This window comes from Lissotriton helveticus, chromosome 2_1 (assembly GCF_964261635.1).
Source record: "Lissotriton helveticus chromosome 2_1, aLisHel1.1, whole genome shotgun sequence".
Taxonomy (NCBI): Eukaryota; Metazoa; Chordata; class Amphibia; order Caudata; family Salamandridae; genus Lissotriton; species Lissotriton helveticus.
Window position 1 is genome coordinate 996004454 of NC_136059.1, and position 20442 is coordinate 996024895.

At 42.9% G+C, this 20442-nt stretch overlaps 1 protein-coding gene across 1 annotated transcript in view; it reads right to left on the reverse strand.

Annotated features, from left to right (window-relative positions):
* Nucleotides 1-20442, reverse strand: part of CEMIP2 (cell migration inducing hyaluronidase 2) — a 360647-nt gene that overhangs the window by 242382 nt on the left and 97823 nt on the right. The window contains exons 2-3 of the mRNA XM_078675757.1: nucleotides 17828-18167; nucleotides 11923-12063 (exon numbers count right to left, since the gene is read on the reverse strand). Of these exons, the coding sequence (XP_078531883.1) occupies nucleotides 11923-12063; nucleotides 17828-18155 (469 nt within the window). The 5' untranslated portion in view covers nucleotides 18156-18167. The remainder of the gene's footprint in view (nucleotides 1-11922; nucleotides 12064-17827; nucleotides 18168-20442) is intronic.

The window sequence follows — 20442 nt, forward strand, 5'->3', positions numbered from 1 at the left end:
GGTGGTACTGGTAATGGTAGTACTGTTGGTGGTAGTACTGGTGGTGGTAGTACTGGTAGTGGTGGTACTGGTGGTGGTGGTACTGGTAGCGGGAGTACTGGTGGTGGTGGTACTGGTAGCAGTAGCATTGGTGGTGGTGGTACTGCTGCCCGTAATACTGGTAGTGGTAGTACTGGTGGTGGTGGTACTGGTGGTGATAGTACTGGTGGTGGTAGTGGTAGTGGTTGTGGTAGTACTGCTACTGGTAGTACTGGTGGTGTTGGTAGTACTGTTGGTGGTGGTAGTGGTAGTACTGGTGGTGGTAGTACTGGTAGTACTGGTGGTGGTGGTGGTACTGGTAGTGGTAGTACTGGTGGTGGTGGTACTGGTAGTACTGGTAGTGGTGGTACTGGTAGTACTGGTGGTGGTGGTACTGGTAGTAGTGGTAGTACTGGAGGTGGTGATACTGGTAGTGGTAGTATTGTTGGTGGTAGTACTGCTGGTGGTAGTACTGGTAGTGGTGGTACTGGTGGTGGTGGTACTGGTAGCGGGAATACTGGTGGTGGTGGTACTGGTAGCAGTAGCATTGGTGGTAGTGGTACTGCTGCCCGTAATACTTCTACCAATCTGCACTCTGCACTACCAATCTGCACTCTGCACTACCACTCTGCACTCTGCACTACCACTCTGCACTACCACTCTGCACTACCACTCTGCACTCTGCACTACCACTCTGCACTCTGCACTACCACTCTGCACTACCACTCTGCACTCTGCACTACCAATCTGCACTCTGCACTACCAATCTGCACTCTGCACTACCAATCTGCACTCTGCACTACCAATCTGCACTCTGCATTACCACTCTGCACTCTGCATTACCACTCTGCATTACCACTCTGCACTCTGCACTACCACTCTGCACTACCACTCTGCACTACCACTCTGCACTACCACTCTGCACTACCACTCTGCACTACCACTCTGCACTACCACTCTGCACTACCACTCTGCACTACCACTCTGCACTACCACTCGCACTACCAATCTGCATTCTCACTCTGCACTCTGCACTACCCCTCTGCACTACCCCTCTGCACTACCACTCTGCACTACCCCTCTGCACTACCCCTCTGCACTACCACTCTGCACTACCACTCTGCACTACCACTCTGCACTACCACTCTGCACTACCACTCTGCACTACCACTCTGCACTACCACTCTGCACTACCACTCTGCACTACCACTCGCACTCTCAATCTGCATTCTCACTCTGCACTCTGCACTACCACTCTGCACTACCCCTCTGCACTCTGCACTACCACTCTGCACTACCACTCTGCACTACCACTCTGCACTACCACTCTGCACTACCACTCTGCACTACCACTCTGCACTACCACTCTGCACTACCACTCGCACTCTCAATCTGCATTCTCACTCTGCACTCTGCACTACCACTCTGCACTACCCCTCTGCACTCTGCACTCTGCACTCTGCACTACCACTCTGCACTACCCCTCTGCACTCTGCACTACCCCTCTGCACTACCCCTCTGCACTCTGCACTACCACTCTGCACTCTGCACTACCACTCTGCACTACCCCTCTGCACTCTGCACTACCACTCTGCACTACCACTCTGCACTCTGCACTACCACTCTGCACTCTGCACTACCACTCTGCACTCTGCACTACCACTCTGCACTCTGCACTACCACTCTGCACTCTGCACTACCACTCTGCACTACCACTCTGCACTCTGCACTACCACTCTGCACTCTGCACTCTGCACTACCACTCTGCACTACCAATCTGCGCTACCACTCTGCACTACCACTCTGCACTACCACTCTGCACTCTGCACTACTACTCTGCACTCTGCACTACCACTCTGCACTCTGCACTACCACTCTGCACTACCACTCTGCACTACCAATCTGCACTACCACTCTGCACTCTGCACCACCACTCTGCACTACCACTCTGCACCACCACTCTGCACTACCACTCTGCACTCTGCACCACCACTCTGCACTACCACTCTGCACTCTGCACTACCACTCTGCACTACCACTCTGCACTCTGCACCACCAGTCTGCACTACCACTCTGCACTACCACTCTGCACTACCACTCTGCACACTGCACACTGCACTACCACTCTGCACTCTGCACTACCACTCTGCACTACCACTCTGCACTACCACTCTGCACTACCACTCTGCACTACCACTCTGCACTACCACTCTGCACTACCACTCTGCACTACCACTCTGCACTACCACTCTGCACTACCAAACTGCACTCTGCACTCTCACTCTGCACTCTGCACTACCACTCTGTACTCTGCACTACCATTTGCACTCTGCACTCTGCACTACCACTCTGCACTCTGCACTACCACTCGCACTCTCACACTGCACTACCACTCTGCACTCTGCACTACCACTCTGCACTCTGCACTACCACTCTGCACTCTGCACTACCACTCGCACTCTCACTCTGCACTACCACTATGCACTCTGCACTACCACTATGCACTCTGCACTACTCTATCCTTCACCACAGCACAGAGCAGAACGGCGCCTTCCCTCATAGACTGACATACAGCATGGAGCCCAGTAGGACTGCGCCAGATTTATATTTAGCTGGTGTCGCAGCCGCCCAAACTCACACTGTGAACCCGAAGTAGGGCATGAAAAGCGCACTCTTTACCTCTTACTGAACTCGCCACCCGTCAGGTGCTCCTGGGAACTCCTGCATAGTCAGACGCATATTAACTGACACATCGTTGAGCAAATAACAAACCTTTCTTTTTTTTAAATAAGTAGCTGAACTGTGTCAACAGAGTCCTTCACGCACGGCAGCTTTAGGCGTGAAGAAATATCATGTAGGAAATCGGGTGACCCAGAGAGGCTCAGATTATATTATACAGAATAAAATACCACTACAAAATCTTTTTAAATGCATAATTGTTGAAATGAGTGAATGTTCAATATCATCCGAAATTGCACTTTCCCACTTATTTTTATCGCAGCTAAGAGTGACAGTCAAATATACAGCTGGTACCGTGTTCTTCCCTCGTTATTCCACTTACCATGTCAGCCGCTTAAATAAACAAACTGGCAAGCCAGCCCGAAGCACCCATCACGTCGACCCTGAAGTATCACCTCACAGGGCTATCAGTGCTCTAAAACAAACTCGCTTTACATTTTGTGTTCAAACAAGGAGGTGCAAGCTAGCTGAAAAATGTAAACCTTTTATTCCAAACAAACATTTTAAATTTTGGTAAAAGCATTTCAGCTATTCAAACATTGAAATTAGCCGAGTAAACCTGAGATGAAAGGAGCAACAAAATAATGCATGGCGCGCGCCCACCAAAACGCACTGCAGAATGGTGAACGCGCACACAGCATCTGGATTCCATTATAGCACCTCCCTGACAGCTCCTAATTGATATTTATGGACGGCCGTGCGCGAAACCGCAGAGAAAATGCCAAACATGGCGGACGTAAATGACATATAGCCTATCGCGTCAAGGCTACTAAAAAGAAGACAGCACAGCGAAGACGAATCACTATGCAGATGCCATAAAAAAAAGCCCGCGCACTAAGGAATGTTGCAGCCCGGACCCCTAAAGAAACTTTTTTTTTTTTTATAACATAAGAGCTCGGAGCTCCGCCTCCCCTGCTGACGCAGGGTTGACGTAGGCCGAGCCCTAAAAAGCACTAAATGACATACCAATAGAGAAGACAAAGACAGTCAACAGAAAAGAGAAACCATCTGATCTCTGAATAAAACATCTGCCATTTGAACAATAAAACGTTTCGAAAGCAGCACCCAAAAGCAAAAATAAACAAGAAATATATGTTATTCATTTAAAAGGACGGCTAAGAACAGTGTCTCCTACCACTCTGGCTCAGCGGCTAGCATTGTTTGTAAAAATCAGGTAAGGACTGGCTGATCAGTTTACCACGTAAGATTACAGGTTTATGCAATTTATATATACTACGTTCGTGCATCTCTCTCTATATATAAATAGATATTACATGCTGCACTGGCAAACAGTGCAGATGGGTTTTGGATGAGTCAGATGGTACAGTATTCTCCTCCACCCACCGGCCTTGACTGTGATATGCAGTGGCTGCTGTGTTAACACACTTTATGGGAACCAACAGGCCTAAAGTTGTACTTCTTTACAACAGGTAGACCAAAGTATCATGTATGAGCACTTTCAACCACCAACTCTGAAATATAAAATGCTAACAAACGTAAGTCACATCTGAGCAGTAATAGAGCGTTGCTGCCCATTCATTGCTGCAGAAATATGTAGTTACCATAGAATGTACTGTGTATCTTAGTGAATGAGTTTTTAAAAATAAATAAATATTGCACTTTTAGGTTTAAGGTGGGTTCTATGTAACATCTTGCCTCAGGCACTTAACCCCAAATCAGCGCTGGAAAGTCAGTGTGTTGCTCGGAGCTTCAGTTTCACGTGTCTACTGAAATTCCACACACGTTAAGTCATACCACAGCGTTGGAGACGTCGGTGGTATTCAACACCAGCTGCTGGCCACTGCTGCTACGACTGCTATATCGCTTTCGCAGGATAGGACAATTTCATATGCTGACTGACTACAAAGCATTATGTTATTAGATCATTTTCTCAAAAAATCTTGTAGCACTGGTTATTTAAGGTATCATGCCCTAAGTAACATCTGAATGCGGCATGGCTGACAAAACAGCAGATCACTGTGTAAACACTAAGGGCCCATGTACACAAACAGCATTTTGTAATCCTAAAAGTAGTACTGCAGTATTTATTACAAAATGCTATGCCTACTGCCTGAGAGCTCCTCCTTTCCTACCTTTTATGTGTGGAAGTCGCCACACATGTCCGGCAACCTCTACACATGTTGGTATACGTTTTTGTAGACGCAAGGTGAAGTGGCTGGAAAACTGGGAATACCTACTACTAATTTGGAGTGGTTCATTAGATATTTTGATAGGGGAGGGTTGAGAAGAACATACTAATACAAACAAGCATTGGGAAAGACAAAAAGGTATTGGCGTTGCCAATGTCTTTTAGCCATGTTGTACAGCACCACATCTAAAGCAGCGCACACAAAGGGCTGTTAGAAGCAACACAGACAATGGGGGTAGGAGGGAAGAAACAACACCGACAAAGGAGGGTGGGAAGGAACAAAAAACAGACAACGAAGGTGAGAGGGAAGAAACAGCACCCACAGCAGGGGGTGGGAGGGAAGAAACAACACAGACGAGTGCGAAAGAAGAAATAACACAGACAACAGGGATGGGAGGGAAGACGCAACACAGGCAGCAGGGAGTGGTAGGAAGGAAACAAAACAGACGACAGGGTGGGAGGTAAGAAGCATCACAAATGATGGAGTGAGAGGGAAAAAACAGAAGAGAAGAAGCAACATGGACAGAAGGGTGGGATGGAAGAAGGAACAAGGACTGTGAGGGAAGAGGGAACATGGATGGGGTAGGAGGGCAGATGGAACACGGACATAAAAGCAACATGAACTTATGAAGCCACACGGACTTAAAAAGCAACACAGGCTTAAAAAGCAACACGGGCTTAAAAAGCCACACGGTCTTAAAAAGCCACACGGTCTTAAAAAGCCACACGGTCTTAAAAAGCCACACAGGCTTAAAAAGCAACACAGGGTTAAAAAGCAACACAGGGTTAAAAAGCAACACAGGGTTAAAAAGAAACACGGGCTTAAAAAGAAACACGGGCTTAAAAAGAAACCCAGCAACACAGGCTTAAAAAGCCACACGGTCTTAAAAAGCCACACGGTCTTAAAAAGCCACACGGTCTTAAAAAGCCACACGGTCTTAAAAAGCCACACAGGCTTAAAAAGCAACACAGGCTTAAAAAGCAACACGGGGTTAAAAAGAAACACAGGCTTAAAAAGAAACACAACAACACAGGCTTAAAAAGCCACACAGGCTTAAAAAGCCACACAGGCTTAAAAAGCCACAAAGGCTTAAAAAGCCACAAAGGCTTAAAAAGCCACACAGGCTTAAAATGAAACACAGGCTTAAAATGAAACACAGGCTTAAAAAGCAACACAAACTAACTTAAAAAGCAATGTACTCAGAAACGTGGCTAGGTCACACTTTGCTCATAACCAATAATGATAACAGAAACTCTCTTAAAAAAGTGCTCCAGGGAACGAAATGGGTACGGCCACCCACGTCCCAAGCAATCTCAAAGGTCACAGAGTATACACAATAAACAAAATGATTTTTTTTTTTTGCAGAGTTTTATATAGCGCGAACTTGACCCGAACTAAATCAGGTATCATAGCGCTTTACATAGTACCAGTTATGTTACATGAGGACACACATTCATTCACGTGGTATGACAAAACCATTACATATTCATAGAAGCATAATACACGAGATGTACAGTTTAAGAATTGGTCAATGCTTACATATATGCACCAGTCACGAGAAGTATGATGTTCATACGAAGGACTTTTACATGTGTCATCCGATTAACAACCTGTACTATAAATGCCAACATTAATGATGTCACTGTTCTTTTGCAATTGTAAGCGTATAGAAACAAATGTATGTGTGCATACCTGTCTGCCTACGTGTGCACTAGAATTGTTTTACTTACACTGCATTCACCTTTTGTGTCATGCTACTGCTACCCCAGACTACGGGAATTAGCTGAAGAGGGGAAAACACGTTTTACAGGAAAGTGCAAAATGCACAGCCATCTGTTTCTAAAACAAGTTAGGATTGCAAGGCTAAGAGTTGCTACCCAGAAACCTAAAAACGTTGTCATCAAGTGTGATGCTTTTAAGTTGTAAGAAGCCCATAAACAAAAACAAATTGGCAAATTAGGACAAACAAACTTACGTCTACACATCTAGGTATACTTTTTCGTGTCAATGGGTCGGTTTATGATTATTCTGCAAGGGGCTACATTTTTCTGAAGAGACATATTTGGGTAAACCTGATCACATATACAATAAAAATTTTAGCAAATCTAGTTTGGGGGATATCATTCTTTCGTTCTTGTCAAAGCCGTAGTTACATTGTACAGGCAAGAAAATTGGTTGTAGATAACATCGCCAAAAGTAGCCGACACATGTTTCGTCTCAGGAAAATTCACCCGACGACTTCCTCAGGGCAAGCACTAAATCTCTGAAGGTGAATTCACCACATTCCAGGTAATACCTGTATGGTCCCGTATAATATGGTTCTAAAAGGCATATAAGCAAAACATATCTTGCAGCCTTCTGACGGTCTCCATGGATGACATATCTTTAACGGATATTAGAAATCCTACTGACGGCAGGAGTACTCTCCTCTTCGAAAATTATTTTACATATACTTATTTGGACCATTCTGTGAGTCCGTTCAAGATATGTCATCCACGGAGACCGTCAGAAGGCTGCTAGATATGTTTTGCTTATATGCCTTTTATACCAATATTATACAGGACCACAAGAAGCAGCAGGCAAAAGGGTGGGCGGGCGGGAAGAAGCAGCAGGCAAAAGGGTGGGCGGGCGGGAAGAAGCAGCAGGCAAAAGGGTGGGCGGGCGGGAAGAAGCAGCAGGCAAAAGGGTGGGCGGGCGGGAAGAAGCAGCAGGCAAAAGGGTGGGCGGGCGGGAAGATGCAGCAGGCAAAAGGGTGGGCGGGCGGGAAGAAGCAACAGGCAAAAGGGTGGGTGGGCGGGAAGAAGCAACAGGCAAAAGGGTGGGTGGGCGGGAAGAAGCAACAGGCAAAAGGGTGGGTGGGCGGGAAGAAGCAACAGGCAAAAGGGTGGGCGTGCTGGAAGAAGCAACAGGCAAAAGGGTGGGCGGGAAGAAGCAAAAGGGTGGGCGGGTGGGAAGAAGCAACACGCAAAATGGTGGGCGGGCGGGAAGAAGCAACACGCAAAAGGGTGGGCGGGCGCAGAAGCAACACGCAAAAGGGTGGATGGACGTGAAGAAGCAACTCGCAAAAGGGTGGGCGGCGGGAAGAAGCTACACGCAAAATGTTGGGCGGGAAGAAGCTATACGCAAAAGGTTGGGGGCGGGAAGAAGCTAAACGCAAAGGTTAGGCAGGAAGAAGCAACACGCAAAAGGGTGGATGGGCGTGAAGAAGCAACTCGCAAAAGGGTGGGCGGCGGGAAGAAGCTACACGCAAAATGTTGGGTGAGAAGAAGCTATACGCAAAAGGTTGGGGGCGGAAAGAAGCTAAACGCAAAAGGTTGGGGGGCGGGAAGAAGCTACACGCAAACAGTTGGGGGGCAGAAAGAAGCAACATGGAAAAGGGTGGGAAGGCGGGAAGAAGCAACGCGGAAAAGGGTGGGCAGGCAGGAAGAAGCAACGCAGAAAAGGGTGGGCGGGCAGGAAGAAGCAACACGGAAAAGTGTGGGCAGGCAGGAAGAAGCAACGCAGAAAAGAGCGGACGGGCAGGAAGAAGCAACGCGGAAAAGGGTGGGCGGGTGGACAGAAGCAAGGGAGTAAGCAAGAGAGACAGGGTGTGGGAGGGGAAAAGCGACAGGATGGGAAGGAAGAAGTTAAAGGGGGATAGAAGCAACACAGACAAGAAGCAACACGGACAGGGAGTGGTAGAGGAGAAGCAACATGGAAGCGGTGGAAGAGAAGACACAACATGGATGCGGTGGGAGGGAAGAAGCAACACGTATGGGGAAAAAGAAATAGTACCTCAATCACAGCAAGAGCAGCAGAAGGATACTAATCAAATAGTCAAATTGAAGCAATCAGTAATTGGTCCATGCAAGAAAAACGAAAAAAGAGGAAGTGAAAGTGGCATGTGGTGGTCAATTATGAGGCAGCAAATAAGAGTGACAATGAACCTAATGCATGGTAAGCAATGGGCGGGCTCCAAGGCCCATGTAGTACAGAAAATCTCTTACAAGAGACATCACATGTGCGCTGTCTTAGGCAAGACCTAAACACACAACCACAAAAGAATAAGGCAATTTAATTTAAATAATACTCTTCTGAAGTTACCACAACCCTAACAGTGTCAAAAAAGGTATAAATGTACTCCATTCCAGTGTTGGAATAAGGCAAGCAGTACACATGGCCAATCACTGGTACTGCAACACATGCCCATAAATATCATTGGGCCAAACTAAAATAGCACCAAATATGAACTAATGATATAATTAATTCAAAATGTCAAATTATATGCATAAATATTTTAAGTGATGAATTCAATACGAATAATCTAAATATTTTAAAGATTTGTGAATGAATGTAATTTAAAAATAAAATTAGATTAAACTTTTTTCATAAAATGTTAAATGCTTTTAAATTTATTAAACCAAGTTTGCTAAATATTATATAAAAAAAGGCAGTAAAGCAGAGTAATATGTTTTAATTATTATTTAAGAATTGTTTATAAACGTAATACATTTAAAATATTACTATATATATTTAAGGTGAGGAATTAATGTGCTATACATTTTTAGTTTATCATTTCTAGTTTAAATATAAAATGTTATAAATATAAAATGTTTTAAATAGGCATTTGTATTATACAGTAAAATGCTTCATTTAGTTAAAAAAAAGGACAACCTTGATTATGTTTCACTATATATTCCCTTTCCCCGATCCAGTAGCAGAAATGTCCGCCAACTAGACGGAATGTAAAATACAGTTGTAATATTACCTGAAGTAACTTCATGACTGTAAATGCAATGGTAGGAGGTTCCACTCCCTCCTTTGAGGGGGTGGAGTCATGCATGTCTGTATTTCAGGCGTAAACCTCCATTGAGAAATGGTGATTAGTCAAAAAGTGCAGGGTTACACCTAGGTACAAATCTCCACTCCGAAATAATGAAATGCAAAAAGTGGAGAGTTAAACCTAGATGTAGTAGTAAATATACAGGTAAGCAAATATACATGGGTATATTTACTTTTGTGAATCAAGTCCCAAATGCCGGACTGCAACTGACTGGAAACAGGGGTTTGCCTAGGAGTCATAATTATGAGTTGTGAGCACATTAGCACATTATACAATTACCAGATGAGAAACAGTCTGTAACCTTATTACATTTAGCAGGTCAAATCAGCTGTCCTTTAACAGTGACAAAAAGACCAGCTAATTACTGGGACATGCGTATTTAAGTGTGGCAAACACAAAAATCTGCATGGGTATTGGATTTTATTGGGTGGAATAAACACTGAATATCCCATCGGGACAATAGTAATCAGAGGCTTACACATGTGTAGTACCTCTTCAAGAGAGATTTGTGAATGTGGGAGGAAATCACCGACATAAGAGCTCTCCGACTGATCCCAGGATCCGGATGGCAAGATCTGCAAACGCACAATAAGGTATTGCAGGCCAGGTGAGACCTTGCAAAGTGAAGTAATTGTCCCTTATTCACAGAGGCACGTCTCCCACAAACTTTTGAGTCAGTGATAACGGTAAGCTCACAATATAAGGGTGCTGGGTACCACTCCATGAGAGTCTACGTCTACCACTGTGCCGCATGTGCAACTGTACAAAGGGCAGAACACAGAACATGCACCAGGCACTAACGGCTTGCCAGGCGCTACATGGTGCAGCGGTAGTGTTGAGTCCATATGTTTGCATCCTAGCAAGAAGGAGTACTGCAACTATTCCACCTAAATATGGTCTCCAGAATGTTGAGTGGACCAAACATCAGGAACCAAAATATCGACAAGTATATATAAATAAGTAAAATGTATAAGTAAGTAAAGGTTTACATTGCTAAACTCTACATATATGTATCTTGATAATATAGATCTTCAAGGTAAGTAGATGTGGACTTAAGGATAGTAAAAATAGCTATATGCGTTACCGATGTTTTGGTCCTTGATATTATGGCCACTATATATTGGTACCACAATCTTTAAAGTCGATAATTCAACATACTCCACTGCATTTGTTTAGTTTAAAAGAGGTATATATTTTCTTCATTCCTTTTTCCAAAAGCTGCATTTTTTTTAAAGTATGATTTTATACAATATTATCTGTAAGCTAATATAGTATCACAACAGATTTCTTAACTGGAGTCTGAATGTAAATCGTACTTTGTTCAGTAGCGGCTGGTGTGTGGATTGAGTGTAGGGTGGGGATCGGGGTATGGGACGGGGCGGACAAAAATATATATTTTTTTTAACTCACCTGCCTTGCCGCATCATTCCCCTCTCTTCTGCGAGCACAGGCTCAAACAGTGCACCGCAGCCAATCCGGACGCTGCTTTCATGCTGTTGAAAACAGCATCAGGATTGGCCTAAGCACCAATGATTTGAGCTCCAAGATAGAATGGGAACCTGTGCCTGGTCTCTCCAAACCAGCAACGCAGCTCGGGTTGGAGAGCTTCAGTTTGCATGATGGTTTGGCCGTTCCGAGATGGCCACCCAGACCGCCACATGCACTGAATAGCAGTGCAACCACTTCTCCACCAGCCTGTCATCTCTCTGACCCCAACCCCAAGCCTTGTTTCCGAGAGCAAAAGTAAAACGATAACAAACAAAGGTTTATCATCGTTTTATTTGTAAAAAATGTTGCTGCTAGCAGGTGGGGCAACACTCCTCCACCTTAGAGGAGCAGCCTCCACTGACTTTGTTTACAAGTTGCAAATCTGAGTACCTTTGGACAACCCATTATTTTGAACGTTAGAGTACAGCAGACATTTTTAAACTGAGATCAATAGTATGGTATTTGATGAGATGTACAGTACACAGTCCCACCGTTTAATAGAAACAATAGGTCATTTAATGGCCATTCTGTCTCTAGCAGGAGCATCGATGGAGAGGGTACCAGATTTGAATACATACATAAAAAATCATCAGAGACATGAAATAAAAGCAAGCTTAAAAGGCACAGCGCAAAACATGTGTCCAATTAGGAAGGTAGAGCAGAAAGTAACAGCAGGTTATGAAAGAAGGGCTGGTGCGCACATACCTCCGTCTCTTATGATTATAGAGTGCACTGTGGCGTCGGACTTCAAACGAAACTTCTCCCCGGCGCTGATGATCACTCTCCTCTCAACGTCGTGTCCCGGGTTCCAGTTACTGAGAAAATAGTTTTGATCCGGACAGTTTCCTGTAAAATAACAGTCCGGTGAGTACAGGATGGTGCAGAGTTCAGAGGGCTGCGCGCGCGCAGCAGCATATCACTCTCAGAACTTCAAGAAGCTTCCGGCCCCCCGGGAGACAGATTATAAAGAGATTGACCAATGGAAGAAGGGTGCTTAATGGGTAGCAAAGTACGCACTCTTGCTAAGCAAGAGAGCAGCATTTATTAAGTACGTCAGAAAACCCGGGAGCTTTCCAGAGTAAAGTGCAGGAGCAGATTGTCCTGAAAAAACATATTCCAATAAAAAGAAAGCGCCAGGATCCGTTAAATGAACGAGACGGTTTCAGCGAATTCCACTGCACTACCGCTGGGGACATTAACCTTCAAACAGCTAGTGCAAGGGCAACAGAACTAACATCAACCATCGTGATTACCCTTATTTAGTTATCAATGGCTTATACATCAGAATTAATTTCACCACACCTCCAAGTTTGGAGATAAAAAGCAGAAAATCATATACTATTAATCGAATCTTAAACTGAAGCTCTTTCTTCGTGATCTTGACATCAATTTAGCAAAAGGGGTCATACCAGGACAAAAATACCTCTGTTCCCTTAAACACACAGTTCAAGTCACACATTTTAGTACACCCATGTGATACTTCATGTCGGTAAATGCCGCATCTTGCTACATAGAATCAGTACGAACTGGATTTTTAAGTAGGGAAAGGAGAACAGGAGTTGCCACGGATAAGTGCTAAACACTCACACAGTTGTAATTTGGTAGGCATCCACTATCATTTATAATGGATTTTTAACACCATTTAGTCGCCAATAGCCACGGCTACTGGAATAATGTGGCAAAAGAGGACCAAATTATGCGACGGAGTTGACTAAATTAAGAGGTAAGAAAAGGCACATTATGCAGCAACATGAGACATTTGTGACAGCATTACTTCGTTATTTTTATAATTTTTACCCGATACAACTGACTTAGCTAAAATTTTAGCTCATTAGTACACCTTTAACTATCAAAATACAGGAAAAAACCACTGCATACTGACTGACTAATCAACCTTCACTGAGGACCTTCCACTGTGCAGAAACATATTGCAGCGTTTTAGCAACTTTTGTTCTGTTTGAAGGTGAAATGTTTTTTTTTGTTAAAATCTAAAAATTATGCAGCAGATTATGGATTATGTGGCCAATGCAGCAAATTCATAATTCTGCAATTCTGCGCCAGCTGAGTGTTTTGCATAATTCCAGTGGCCCTGCTACTGAAAAAATTAGAGTATGTTTATCGTCTACAACTTTCCACCTACTCGGACGTCTTCTGAGTCTGTACACCGGTGTTAATGAAATTATCAATGATTATATTCACCTCAGTACATGAGAATAACGGAGTTGGGATTTAAATTACTTCCAGGCATGGGCACAGCTTGAGTTTACATCTCGACTCATCTTTAAAACTGATATTCATTCTAAATAGGTAGCCTGAGAAATAAAGTGGGGAAGCCTATGGTAAAATAAGATATGGCAAATGCAAGACCTTGTCAGCACAAGGTGGATAAGCTGAGCACTCCTGTGTGCTATTAAAGCAAACAATATCCAATGTGGTATGTTAGTTCAAAGTTTTAATCACTTTGTGTCATTCATGTAAACAAATTTGCTAGCTGCAATTTTATAATTCCAATGTTCTCCATGTACAGAAAACGAAAAAGTAGTATCCACACAATGCTATTCAAAAGTTCCAAGAATCAGGTTCATAACATCATGTACGTAATCCAAATCCCCAATGCATTTCGAGCAGGATGCTCTTCGTCAGGGGGTTGCAGGTTTACTGTGAACAAGTGGAAAATAAAAGATGCGTAAGTCAGGAGCCGAGTGTTTTAAGAAGATATTAAAAAAGTGATGCGAAGAAAAGATGATAGAATCCAGACTTGAAACCAATGCCAGATGTAAAAGCATGTCAAAATGTGAATTGAATCCCGTGAACAGTGATATGATACGTGAATCAATTAGTGAAAAGTAAGAGCGGTTAATATTGAAAAGGTCAAATGTGCTACACCAAGCAAGAATCCGAATCGTGAAGTGTTAAACACCCAAAAGAATAAACTAGAGGGATATACCTAAAAACGTGGAAACGAGTGCCGTGGCGTCATGTAAACACCTTACACGAACGTCAACCAAGATAAAGAAATGTCGACAAAATTACGCGATTATAGTCACCAGAGAAACTGTGGGGTTTGAGGTAGTTGAGTAGATACAGTGACCGAGGTGTAAAAACTCTTACCGGGCTATATCGAGGTGGACCGAAGCAGTCACCGGTAGAAAACGCCATCGGGAGAATGCGGAAGTATCAGATGATAGTGCGCATGCGTCTATTTTTAGATCGCGAGTGAGAAAATAGAAAGCGGACCAAGTTCAGCAAGATGTGATAGAAAGGAAAAAAGGAAAAAAGCCTAATCTGAAAGTGAAATGGGTAGAGAGTGAAGAGACAGGAATGTGGAGAGGAGCAAATGTGGGAGAACGAACCCCCAGCAGTGAAAAAGTAGAAAAACAAGACTATGGAAATAGTAAGAGCAATGTCAAAAAAAGATGATGTGAAAAAAAGCAAAGGGAAATGCAAGCGTGAAGGGCAAATGCATTTCTATAAGAACAGAAAAACAAGAAATAAACAATATGTACAGGAATGATGCAATATATAATTCAATGCTGAATTCAGGTACATTGAGTATGCAGGCACAAAATACTGAAAAACCAACAGGGAATAGTAAAATGAGTGCATAATGCAAGTTGAATTAGAGGAAGCTGCTAAATTCCAGATGTTCGTTGAGTCCTTTTGGTACGGTGGTACCAAGTTTGAAAATCCAAAATAGTTCTCGTTGCAACAAATATTTTTTGGGGTCAATACCCTCAGGTTTCTCTACGACCTCCAAAATGAGGAAGCGGATTTGACTATTGTTATGATTTTGCTGGGTGAAGTGAGCAGACACACATGATTTTAAGTTTTTGTTTCTGATGTTGCTCCTATGTTCATTGAGCCTGGTCTTTATTTTGCGCTCGGTTTTCCCTACGTAGGGTAATCCGCAGGGGCACTTCAGAAGATACACCACGTTGGTGGTGTCACAAGTCGCATTGGTTTTGAGTGAAATTTGTTTACCAGAACTGGGATGGTTTATGTTATTGCCTGGGATGATGATGTGACAGTTCTGACAATTGTGACAAGGTATGGTTCCTTTATACACAGTAGATTCAATGGTGCGTGGTTTTATAAGTGACCGTAAGTTCTTAGAACGCTGGTAAGCAAAAATGGGAATTTGATTAAACAAATTGTTGAAGTCTGGTTCCAATTGGAGTATTTGCCAGTGAGTTTTGATGCTTTTTTTGATCAGATGACTTTTGGTTGAGAAATTCGAGACAAATACGTTGGGTTGTGTATTGGAACTTGTTTTGAGTAAGGCAGATGTTTTTTGAGACTGAGTTGATGAAAGCTGGAGTAATGAAGGTAGTTGTTCTGATCTGTAGGTTTGGTGTATATGGATGTTTCAATTTTGTTGTCTTTGATGGTGATGTTTACGTCCAGCGTTCTAAGAACTTACGGTCACTTATAAAACCACGCACCATTGAATCTACTGTGTATAAAGGAACCATACCTTGTCACAATTGTCAGAACTGTCACAACATCATCCCAGGCAATAACATAAACCATCCCAGTTCTGGTAAACAAATTTCACTCAAAACCAATGCGACTTGTGACACCACCAACGTGGTGTATCTTCTGAAGTGCCCCTGCGGATTACCCTACGTAGGGAAAACCGAGCGCAAAATAAAGACCAGGCTCAATGAACATAGGAGCAACATCAGAAACAAAAACTTAAAATCATGTGTGTCTGCTCACTTCACCCAGCAAAATCATAACAATAGTCAAATCTGCTTCCTCATTTTGGAGGTCGTAGAGAAACCTGAGGGTATTGACCCCAAAAAATATTTGTTGCAACGAGAACTATTTTGGATTTTCAAACTTGGTACCACCGTACCAAAAGGACTCAACGAACGTCTGGAATTTAGCAGCTTCCTCTAATTCAACTTGCATTATGCACTCATTTTACTATTCCCTGTTGGTTTTTCAGTATTTTGTGCCTGCATACTCAATGTACCTGAATTCAGCATTGAATTATATATTGCATCCTTCCTGTACATATTGTTTATTTCTTGTTTTTCTGTTCTTATAGAAATGCATTTGCCCTTCACGCTTGCATTTCCCTTTGCTTTTTTTCACATCATCTTTTTTTGACATTGCTCTTACTATTTCCATCGTCTCGTTTTTCTACTTTTTCACTGCTGGGGGTTCGTTCTCCCACATTTGCTCCTCTCCACATTCCTGTCTCTTCACTCTCTACCCATTTCACTTTCAGATTAGGCTTTTTTCCTTTTTTCCTTTCTATCACATCTTGCCGAACTTGGTCCGCTTTCTATTTTCTCACTCGCGATCTAAAAATAGACGCATGCGCACTATCATCTGATACTTCCGCATTCTCCCGATGGCGTTTTCTACCGGTGACTGCTTCGGTCCACCTCGATATAACCCGGTAAGAGTTTTTACACCTCGGTCACTGTATCTACTCAACTACCTCAAACCCCACAGTTTCTCTGGTGACTATAATCGCGTAATTTTGTTGACATTTCTTTATTTTGGTTTATGTTCGTGTAAGGTGTTTACATGACGCCACGGCACTCGTTTCCACGTTTTTATGTATATCCCTCTAGTTTATTCTTTTGGATGTTTAACACTTCACGATTCGGATTCTTGCTTGGTGTAGCACATTTGACCTTTTCAATATTAACCGCTCTTACTTTTCACTAATTGATTCACGTATCATATCACTGTTCACGGGATCCACTTCACATTTTGACATGCTTTTACATCTGGCATTGGTTTCAAGTCTGGATTCTATCATCTTTTCTTCGCATCACTTTTTTTTATATCTTCTTAAAACACTCGGCTCCTGACTTACGCATCTTTTATTTTCCACTTGTTCACAGTAAACCTGCAACCCCCTGACGAAGAGCATCCTGCTCGAAATGCATTGGGGATTTGGATTACGTACATGATGTTATGAACCTGATTCTTGGAACCTTTGAATAGCATTGTGTGGATACTACTTTTTCGTTTTCTGTACATGGAGAACATTGGAATTATAAAATTGCAGCTAGCAAATTTGTTTACATGAATGACACAAAGTGATTAAAACTTTGAACTAACATACCACATAGGATATTATTTGCTTTAATAGCACACAGGAGTGCTCAGGTTATCCACCTTGTGCTGACAAGGTCTTGCATTTGTCATTTATTCTCCGCCCTTCCTGGACAGTAAGGGCCACATCCTGACCACTCTAAGAAAACGAACTTTCTTTTTGAACGTCCAGTTAAACTTCTTCTTTTATTCTTGGAGTGCAGCGGACTCCTCTTTCCGATCAAAATAAGATATGGAACAGCATCAAGCTTCTGAAATGTTGTATTCACTCGTCGGTTTTGCCCTTATCATCTTGTGTGTGGTGCATCAGAACACATAGGCCACTACATCCTATGATCAGACATTTAAGTGCGATCGAGAACCACATAATGTAGGGTTAGAAATCCTTGTGGTTAACTACAATTATATTTCTCATGTTGGTCATTTGTACCAGAACATTTGCACCCTTAAACCAAACATTTAGATAAATGTTTCTAAAAAATTCTGCTGCATTTCCAAGAATATTCTGTATTCATTCCTACCGCAAACTTACCATCTACAGCATACTTCGATGAAATTCCTAAACTGATAGCAAGTACAACAAAAAATGAAAGACTAGAAATGCAGCAACAAATGAGCGTGTTCTTGTGCCTTTTCCTCATGGCTTCTGCTTGGAGACGGGCATCCAGTGAACATGGACGAACAGTTGCCTCGCTGTCTTGTGTCTCAGAGATAAATTTGGCTGATGCTTGGCTCTTTGGAGGCGGTGGTGGGCGCAATGGAACAATCCTCCCCGGAACATAACCCGAACACCGATGGCCATTTCCATTCTGAGGCTGAAGGAAGACTGGGGAACACGCTCGGCGATCATTAGACTGCATTGTACACGCCTTCTGCAAAAAAGAATCAGAAAGTTTGATTTATGAGAACGAATCAGTGGAACATCACTTGTTTTTGAAGGACGGCTATATGGGTATATTAATATTCAATTAAAAACAGGGCACCAGCATGACACTTCTTTGGGAGACAATGCCCTAAAAAAATATTTGTGATATATTTCACTAAGCCCAAAAGCCACTACCAAGAGCTGCTTGGTCAGGGGTTGTCATACATAATACATTGTGGGTAGCAGAGAGGAAATCAGTATGGCAAGTTGTGCCAATAGAGTCCTTAGAGCAACTTGAGCTCTGTGGAACATTATCTAAAGCATTGCTTTAGGGGGAAGTAAAGGGAGGGGTGGTAGAGTAGATAACCCAAGAAGTAATATTCATAAGTAAAAAAAAAAAAAAAACCATTCACTCTAGTGCCCTGATTCTGTCCAACTAGCAATCATGTGAAGCCAGTGTATAATGGTTTATAGGACAAAGACACAAGCTGTTGTTTCGAATAGTCAGTCTGTATGTGTAAATCTATAGTTAATATTTTCTGATTTGTCTAAATTGAAAGTGTCTGATGCATATTTTAAGTAGTTCACAGAAGAACTCGGTTCATTAGGACACATTCAGCCCTTTAGTGCAGGTATCACGATGCCCGGGCTACCCTCCACAGTGTGGCCATCAGTCGATGCTGGAGGGTTTAAAAAGAGGAGGGTTTAAAAAGTAAAGGGTGGGGCTGGAGCAGAATTCCATCGGCTTCAGCTGCCACCTTCCCTTCCAGCCCATCTGTAATGTCAGCACACCGTTAGGCGCTCTAACATCACAAGTATCCACCGGCGCGACGAGGCGAGTGCTCTCTCACGCTCCGTGGGACTTTATACGCCAAAAAGGCCTCCCCAGTGTTGATGAAGGCATCCTTGGAAAAGGGAGAGTCTACACTTTCCAATGGTGCCTCCCTCAATGAGTTTTCTGCTTGTGGATTATGGTCACACTGTGATCCACGAGCATGAAACCACTAGACCTCCATGGATTTTATGTTTTTGAGGGTCATTATTTATTAAAAAAAAAGCATTGGCAAATGCAGAACTTTCTCTCACCCCCCCAAAAAAATGTAAGGCACTGTTTAAGGTTTGCAGGGGCTTCGGAGTAAAAACGCCTCACTAGAACCACAGAAGTTGCACCACTAGGTGTCAAATTTTCAGTATGTCTGGGTCTGGTAGATTTCTGGGTGGTGGCTGAGCTAGGGCCAAAAACCCACAGATACCCATGTTGCAAATAAAAGCATGGATTTTGTTGGGTGAAATACGATGTCGCCATGTCATGTTTCGGGGTGTGTTGCATCGCAGATGCTAGGCCTACCCACACTAGTAGGTACCATTTTTAACAGGAGTTAGCTAGCAACACAGAATAGTATGACATTTGTTATTACCAATTGGATTTCTCTGCATTTGTATGTAAATAATGTAATCCTTTGTGTAAGAAAAAAGACATTTTGCAAAATACCCTCTGTAATCAAATGCTAATGTGGGCACCCTCACATTCAGCAATGTACAAATAACCACTGCTCCTAAACTCAGCATCTGGGGCACGTTTCAGAAATACACAGGTTTCCTTTGTAACTGTTTTTCATTCTTTATATTGTACCATATGAATTGCTCTACATGCGGTACACAATAAAAAGCAATTGCAAAGTGCAGATCTGTTGTTGGCTCTGGGTAACTCAGGTTCTAGTAGAACCTAAAAAGTATCATATCCACGCGACCAGAAGGGGCTAGCGGATGTACCAGCCATTTGCTTTTCTACATCAGCCATTGTGACAAGAAGTTACAGATGAAAACGTTATCCCATATAGCTGCTTTTTTATTACTCATTTTTGATATTTGTATATTTTAACAATTCGTTTCTTTGGGAAAACCCTTAAGGGTTCTACACATCCCTTGCTGATTTCACAATTGTGTCTACTTTTAAGAAATGTATATTCTTCTGGCGAGAAGTTATTGACTCAGTGGGCAAAATATTAGTTTGGTACCTTGGCGTAATTTTATAGTTCGTCTACTTAACATAAAGCAAAATTAAACAATGCAATTACAGTAACAAGGAAGCTATATCCTCTGCAGCCCAGGCACAGTTCACATTACTCCATCAAAGATCGATAACACATTTAATAATATAACTGATTAGAACAGGACAAATAAAAATTAAAAACACCTTACTTTGCGTAATTTGCATTTTTACAAATAGGGAGTACTCCAGTAGTACTACTTCCCTTACCCAAAAACTGTGAATCAACCCC